The 8636-nt window shown below is 39.1% G+C and overlaps 1 protein-coding gene across 1 annotated transcript in view; it reads left to right on the top strand.

The window, feature by feature from the left end:
* The window catches only part of AQR (aquarius intron-binding spliceosomal factor), a 91510-nt gene extending 86528 nt beyond the window's left edge, over positions 1-4982 (top strand). Inside the window, exons 34-35 of the mRNA XM_007097623.3 lie at positions 1127-1240; positions 2697-4982. Coding sequence (XP_007097685.1) covers positions 1127-1240; positions 2697-3008 — 426 coding nt within the window. The 3' untranslated portion in view covers positions 3009-4982. The remainder of the gene's footprint in view (positions 1-1126; positions 1241-2696) is intronic.
* Positions 4983-8636: the final 3654 nt, after the last annotated feature.

The raw sequence follows: 8636 nt of genomic DNA on the forward strand, positions 1-8636 counted from the left end.
ACAAGTCTATATATTAAATACCAGTAATATTAGCTTATTTTTGGAAAAACAAAAATAGGAAAAATAGGTTTAATATTTTCTTTCTGAACAAAATTGAAAATTGCCTTTGTTGCATACATGTTATTGGAGACAATACTTTAGACAATGTTGATTTTTCTTTCTATTCAACTGATCATTTATCTCTTACTCTTCTGCATGAATTAGACCAAAACTCATAAATTTTACTTACCAACCTGAAATTGTATTATAAGGTAGTAACTCTTAGCTTTCTTCTAGTCTCTTTTACTAAATTTAAATTGAATCACTTTCTCTTTCTGAAGTCCTTATTGGACTCTCACACTTAACATCTTTTTTTTTTTTTTTTAAATCTTTTATTTATTTTTGAGAGAGAAGGGAGGACAGAAGATCTGAAGCAGGCTATTTGCTGAAAGCAGCAAGCCCGATGTGGGGCTTGAACTCACAAACTGCAAAATCATGACCTGAGCCAAAGTTGGATACTCAACCAACTGAGCCATCCAGGCGCCCCAGTCACTCACACTTGTTTCTTAATGTCCTGTGACTATTCTTGTCCTTCTTGTCCTTTTTTTTTTTTTTTTTTAATAGAGAAAACATGAGCGAGAGGCAAAGGGAGAGAGAGAATCCTAAGCAGGCTCCATAACCAGGGAGGAGCCCAACCTGGGGCTTGATCCCATGACCACAAGATTATGACCTGAATGGAAATCAAGAGTCAGACATTTGGGGCACCTGGGTGGCTCAGTTGGTTAAGCATCTGACTTCAGCTCAGGTTATGATCTCACGATTTGTGAGTTTGAGCCCCGCATTGGGCTCTGTGCTGACAGCTCAGAGTCTCAAGCCTGCTTCAGGTTCTGTCTGTCCCCCTCTCTCTGTCCCTCCCCCTTCATGGTCTGTCTCTCTCTCTCAGAAGTAAACATTAAAAAAAAGAAAAAAAAGAAAAGACAAAGAGTTGGACACTTAACCCATTGAGCCACCCAGGCACCCTGTCCTGTTACTGTTCTTATGTCCTCCAAACCCTAGTGCTTATACATAAGACATGGGCTTTTAGAATGTTCGCTTTTAGCATATTAACTTTCTTACTGTACTTAACTTTCTTTTTGCCTTCTTCTAGAATGGAGAGAGGCCACCTCATGAAGTACAGATAATAAAGAATATGCCCCAGATGGCAAACTTTGTATATAACATGTACATGCATTTGATACAGACCACACATCATTATCATCAGGTGAGTTTTCTCAAAATTCAGTCTTATTTTTGTTGTTGTTGTAGAAAGAATCTTTGCCTTTGGAGATTATACCTTTAAAGTATTTGATTGCTGTGGGAAAACAGCTAAACCAAACAGGGTTGTTGTTATTCATGTAACATCCATTTATTTAAAGTTTATTTATTTTGAGAGAGAGATTTAAAAACACCTTTATGTGGATAGAATTTGGCAAACAATAAGTTCTACATATTTAAGTATATAATTCAGTATGTTCTGACATATGTAAATACCTGTGAAGCCATCACTGCAATCAAGATAATGAACATACTAATTATTTCCAGAAGGTTCCTAGTGCCCCTTGGTAACCCCTCTGATCTTTCACCGGTCCCTTTCCCACCTTCTCCAGGCCCCAGAGATCTTCCTGTCAATCGGTATACTGTCATTTCCTTTTTATTGACAAATAATGTTCCATTATATGGATGTACCAAGTGTACCCGTTGACCTGTTGCTGGACAGTTGGGTTCTTTCCAAGTCTGGCTATTACAAATAAAGCTCCTGTGAACATTCTTACACAAATCTTTGTATTTTCTTTTGGGTAAATTCCTTAGGAGTAGAATGGCTGAATAATGGAGTGAATATGTGTTCAACTTTAAAAAAATTTTTTTTTAAGTTTATTTGTTTATTTTGAGACAGAGAGCATGAGTAGGGGAGGGGCAGAGAGAGAGGGAGAGGATCCCAAGCAGGCTCCATGCACAGAGCTTGACGTGAGGCTTGAACTCACCAACTGTGAGATCATGACCTGAGCTGAAATCAAGAGTCCAATGCTTAATCAGCTAAGCCACCCAGGTGCCCCTATGTGTCCAACTCTTTAAGAAACTGCCAATCTGTTTTTACAAAGTAGTTGCACCATACTGCCAGCAGCAGTGTGTGAGAGCTGTAGCTGCATATCCTCACCCACACTTGTCATGGTTGGCCTTTTTTATTGTAGCTGTTCTAAAGGGAAGGTTAAGCATGTGGAGCTGCTCCAGTGTTCTGGTGGAGTGAGACAGAAGCTTTGTACCATGCTGTTCCCTCTTGGCCATGGTTTTGTCTGAAGGCTTGGTTCCTCCCCTCACATGGCTCCTTGATTAAAGTTGGCCCTTTCTTGAGCTGTTGTCGGTCAGTCCTAACGAGCCAGTGTTTTTGCAGAAGTGTTATAGCAGATATTTTTGCTTTTTAGCTTTTTTAAGCTTATCAATTTTTATATTATTTTCTTCTCTGAAGATTTAATATGTACTTTGATCTTTGAGTCAGGAAGACCTAGGCATTGTCATCAGAGTTGTTACGTTTGTATTATAATATGGCCAGGAGTGTTTTGGAAAACTGTAGATTGAACGATATCTATTAAGAAAATAACATTAATGTGAGAGTTTAGCTTTGTAAGCCAGTGTTTTTCTTTCATTTGAGTTCATATTGATGTTTTCTTTTTTTTCATTAGACTTTATTACAGCTACCACCTGCTATGGTTGAAGAAGCTGAGGAAGTTCAAAGTCAGGAAACAGAACTAGAAATAGAAGAAGAAGCCAATCCTCCCCAGGCTGATCTGTCCAGTCTCACAGATGCCAGCTCCAGTCAAGAATCCTCAGCCTCTCAGACTGAGACCACCCCCGATCACACAGGAGCTAGTTCCAATCCAGAAGCTGTCCCTCCTGTGTCTGATACCACTGTTTCTATGGCAGGACCTGCAGCTGTACCAGCAGAGGCTAACACCCCCCAGCATGTCACACCTGCCTCAGAAGAGACCAAGTAGTCCAACTGTAGCCTTTCTTAGGGAGGACATTTCATTCATAAAGTCTAAGTAAAGCTGCTTTTTGTATTTTATATTTGCTTCTGCTATTTTAAGGGTACTAATTAATGTTAAGTCCTTATTTTTGTTAATTGATCTCCGTGCTTGTCTTCTTGGATATGTTTAAAAGAAAATTGTATGTGTATGAGCAACTTCAGTTTCATTTCTTCAGTCAGAAGGGCAAATAGCCATTCCTTTTATAATTAACCAAATATATCTTATTCATACCTACATTAAAAGAATTTGCTATAGAATATATAAGACATACTTTACATTTTCAGTGAACTTCTCTAAAGAAGGGGATCAAATACACTGAAATCAACCATAAGCACCCTTAAGTAAGTGTTCAAATTGGGGAGGAAGTTGTTTCTTCTGTTATAGTATCAGATCCTCAAATTGTGATTCCTTTTTTCTTACCTTTCTTGGCTGTCTTCCTTGATGTAAAGGCATTAACAGCCATAGATAGGTCTAGATTTCTCTGATCAAAGAGGCTACATGTATTTCCTGCCCCAAAGTCTCATAATGTATTGGAACCACCTAGAGTGTCTGTTCATTCTTGGGGCCACTCTTGACCTGATAAATCTGAATCTCAGGGTTAGGACTGGGCATTTGTATTTTAGCAAGTGTTCCTAATGTTTGAGTTGCTGGCAGAGTGGCATCAAATCAAGCTGGTAAGGCTGAGCCAGGGTATGTCATTCAGCTGATCAAGAAGATCTGGCAAATCCGTCTGGGCAGGAAGAAAGATCCAGAGTCTGGGCAGTGAAAGTCAGTGAACCCAATTCCCCTATATAGGATAGAGCTCTCACAATGCAGAGGTTCTGAATCTTCTGCCCTGTTTAGTTTTCTTGGTAGATAACCAGCCACAAGGAGACCTTAAGGTAAAATGTGCTCTAGATTTGGGAGGGCAGAGTAGGACCTTGCTACTCAAGTGTGATTTGCAAACTAGAAGTATCAGCATCCACTGAACCTTGTTAAAATTGCAGCAGTGTGGACTCTACCCCAGCTCTATTAAATGTGAATCAGCATTTCAGCAAAGTGTCCAGGGGACTTATATGCGCTTTGTAGTTTGAGAAGCATTGTTCTGAGGTTACTATACTGTCCTCAATGTGAATGAAAGGTAGAATAGATTCTGTGATGGTAAAATTAATAGTGTGACTGATGTTTTCTGACATGGGACCTCTGCTTATGAAGTTTCCTGGGCGTGGTGGCCAGAAGAGAGATGAATAAGGTAGGGAGAACTTGCCCACTACTTCTCTTCCCCATTTAGATGTCTGCTAGAGTGGCTAACGCGGAGCATTTCCCCCAAAGTATCCCCTGTCGTGCATCTACCTAAAGGTTTGACCATGTACAAAGAACCTTTGAGGAAATAGGCAAGAACCACACACTGCCACTGAAATGCTTCTAATCCTGATGTATTGAAGGAATGAACTCTTATAAAGAAATTAAACCAAGAAAGTCAAGTTAATGATTTTTTGACTGACTAGTGTTTGCTCAACTCTCCCAGGCTGTGGTGGAGATGAGTCAGACTCTCCTACTACACGGTGTCTTCCTTCATCAGAACACAAGAAAAGGAAAGGGAAGGGATGATGAGGGGAAGGAAACGCCAAGGAAACTATACTGGAAAGTCTTTATCTATTTGTTACCAGAGTGAGGAATGAGCCAGATAGTCTGTTACATAATTTCTCTGATTATAGGAATTTGGAAGCAGGTGTTTTGGGCATCTGTATGAGGAATAGGACTCACAGAATTACTTTCATCTGTGAATATCTAGTATCAGGCTAAGCAAGAGAGAAAGAAGCTTTACTGTATTACTGTGTGTCATGGAAAAGATTGATGTTTCTCTCTACCTGTTAGAGGATGTGAATCATGATACCTGCAACCAGAATAAGCAAACTGTTGGGCTGCTTTCTCATGAAGTAAACCATTTTGCAAACACTATGTATCACTCTGTCTAGCTAGTGACTTACTTTTTTCTCTGCTGCTTGATTTTCAGTCACGATAAAAAGAAAATTTAACTGGAAGATGGGTGAATCCTTTGCCTTTGTCAAAGGAATTTTAGAAGGGATGATAGTGTTGGGATTTGAATTACTTAAATAAAATTTTTTAACATTCATTTTTGAGAGAGAGAGAGAGAGAGAGAGAGAGAGAGCATGAGCGGGGGAGGGGAAGAGAGAGGGGGAGACACAGAATCTGAAGCAGGCTCCAGGCTGCAGGCTGTCAGCACAGAGCCCAATACAGGGCTCGAACCCACAGACTAGGAGATCGTGACCTGAGCTGAAGTCAGACGCTTAACCAACTGAGCCACCCAGGTGCCCCAGGATTTGAATTATTTTAAATTGTTTATTCACAGGAACGATCAGTGAGTTGCAGTTGACTATAGAATTTTGGAATTTTTAAACGAACTTAAGAGATCTATTTTTATTTTAATTAATGAGGAAACTGAGTCAGATAGTCTTAACTAAGGTGGCAACTATGGAAGAACAGGTTAGAATCCAAGTCTATAGTCCTAGGGCAGTGTTTTGTTCATTGTTTTTTGTTTTGTTTTGTTTTTGTCAGTCAAAAACACAAGCATGATTGCTTCATAAATTCAAGAGTTTTCCATTTGGGATTACAACAGACACAGGTACTCTAGCCATGTGACCATTTCAGACTAGTGTTCTCATTGCCCTCCATCCTGTTTACCATATCTGAATATGTCATGATTTTGGAAACTATTTTTAAAAGCAGACCAAAAAGATGTGTGCAAGTGAATGAGCATGAAATGAAGCAATTCAAGTATTTAGACTTTTTTCCACAAAATGCTGAGTTAAGAAAGTTCATTACCAGCAGTTGAGAATAAATAGCTCCATTGATTTGGGCAAATGAATGAGAGGATCTAAACATTATCAGGCCTCTTGAAGTTAGTGTCATGATAAAAGTTGAGATGTTGTGCTAGGTACCGAGAAAAATGGCATAAGTGGGTCATTTGTGCTCCTATATAAACGGAGGTTTTTTTATGATCAGGAAACTGCATGATACTATAAAATAGACTTTGGACTCTTGAGCAGACCTGGCTCAAATTTTACCTCATTTGCTTATCAACATTTGGTTTGACCTTGAATACATTTTATAACTTAAGCCCCAGGTTTCTTTATTCTCAAAATTGAAAAAAGGTCTGTTAATGACAATTAATTTGTTAATATTTGTGAAAATATTTTGCACCTGGGTGGGTGTTCAGCAGATACTAGCCCTTCTCTCTCCATCCCCCACCACCCCCCCACACACACACACATTTTTGAGACAATAGAAGATAATTGCCAACCAGTCTTCTGACTTGGGTGCTTAGCTTTGCCCCTATTCTGAGAACATGGAAGATGATGAAGGGGACATGTGGCAGCAGCTGACATTTGAGGATCAAAGATCAAGTCTACTGATTGGGAGTGAGAATCAGTATATTGAGGATCACAATACTGAAGATGGTCTCTGCTGAAATGAAAATTCTGACAGAACAGAATAACCAGAGGGATGATACTAGGTTCCATCATGCTTCTGATGTATTGATCACTTCCGTCAATTCTGAATCCTGTACACCCCACCCCAAATCCTCTAATTGTTGCATTTAGTTAGCTTTGTGCCTCAAATGTCCTTTTTCTTTTTTATCTTGCAGCCACTCAGATGACATTTTTAGAGATGTTTCTTCGGTTAACATAAGATGAGATTTTTTTAAAAAAGCTGACCCTTTTGCGTGAGCCAGAAGAGCAGTTAAAGATAAGCAGTGCCTTGCTTCCTGTGAAAAAGGCTTGGCAGTTAGCCTTTGTAATTATGAAGCAATCATGTTAATAGATGTTTAAGAATAATGCAACTGGAGCTGTACTGAGCCAAGGATGGAATGAACACATGAGACCATTTTTTCTTCATCCGTTGGTACTCTTCAGTGTCCGAGGAGGGGATTTAATTCAATGGGATCCAGAAGCTTTGCACACTTTGGTTTGCTTCCTAGGGACACAAACCAGAGCTTAGTCCCCTGGAGCAGGACTCAGAATGTAGCATGGTTACTGCTGACTGATACTGTGCCAGTTTTATTCAGTTCTCCCATCTTTTGGCTTATACTTACTTCATGGCTGTTCAAACTTCTGCATTACATACGAAGGTGGCTAATCCCATTACTTCTCAACATATGTTACGGGAAAACACTAGTCTTGAAAAACATGCTACATGGTCAAATACGGTTGAGGAACACAGTGAATTATTCCCGTTTTGCAGAAACATAGTGCATTGTTAGTTAATTAAAGGTCCTGAGAACTCCTGCTGGAAAAAAAAAAAAAAAAAAAAAACCATGTTTAACTCAGCATTTCCCAAATTCTTTGAACATACAACTTTTTTGTTTTTGTTTTTAAATAAGACATCTTAGGGAACTAACTGCAGAACACGGTTTGGGAAACAATATCTTTGCCAGAGCATTTGAACTTTGATTTCCCCCTTAGAAAATTAAGGGGATTATAATATGGCACCCTGAAATGTGCCATTTCGGCATAAGGGTTATTTTGAGCTAAAGGCCATTGAGAAGCAGCAGATGCAGGAAGAACTGTCTGTCCTCTGCTTCTGCCAAAACTCAGGGCATAAATATCCCTTCATAAAAGAGACATAAATTTTCATTTGTCAAGGTGTCCCCTCTCTTCTGTACTAGGAAGAGGACAGTAACCTTTATTACTGGAAACAGATGGCACTCAGCTGAGTCCGCATAAACCTTACTAAAATCACCCTTCTCTTCATCCATTTCCGCATTTTTTACTTGCCCCCAATTGGCCACTTCTAAAAGCCCCAAGCCCCTTTTTGTTTGCCTATTTGCTTCAGCATTTATCCCTCTTTGTTAAGATGGTATATAAACTTCTAAGCCTAACAGCTTCTTTGGGGTTTTTACCCAAAATGGATGTAAAGTTGAAAGCATTAGTTACATTTTTATGCCTCTTCTATTAACCTGTCTTTTGTTGGTTTAATTCACAGGCCCCAGCCACCAACCCTAAAAAGGTCAAGGTAAAATTTTTCCTCCCCTACAAAAACAACAAAAACAAAAAAAGGCTCTTAACTTTTTTTTCCTAATTAACCAGAGGCTGAAGTAACAGAGCTGAAGAAAAAACTAGAGGTGAAGTGATTGGTACAAAATGTCATATTGTGTAATTTGTTGAGTGTCATGTATTAATAGCAACATCCTGAAAATGCAAATGAATACAAATCTGATCAGTGTGCCATGACATTCTTTCATGTAAGCCTCCTAAGAAAAGGTCACTGAGCATTCTCTGTTTAGATTTTAATTTTAGACTCCAGTATTTCACACTAGACCTTTCTCATTTCTTACCGAGCAGTGAAAGAACAGTTCTTATTTCCAATATGTCTTGTTTTCTCAGCCCTTTAAATGCGTGTTTCTTCAAAAAGTTTAAGTTTCAAGAAGGGAAAAGAATGGGCAAGAAGGGTAGGCCAGAGATAATACAAGAAAATAAAGGCAAATACAGGAAATGACAAAACTCCTCCTTCCTGAGAACATTTAACATAAAGGACCCCAAAAGTTACCTTGCATTAGACATGTTGAATCCTCTCAGTTGATCTCCAGAGATG

This window comes from Panthera tigris, chromosome B3 (assembly GCF_018350195.1).
Source record: "Panthera tigris isolate Pti1 chromosome B3, P.tigris_Pti1_mat1.1, whole genome shotgun sequence".
Lineage (NCBI taxonomy): Eukaryota > Metazoa > Chordata > Mammalia > Carnivora > Felidae > Panthera > Panthera tigris.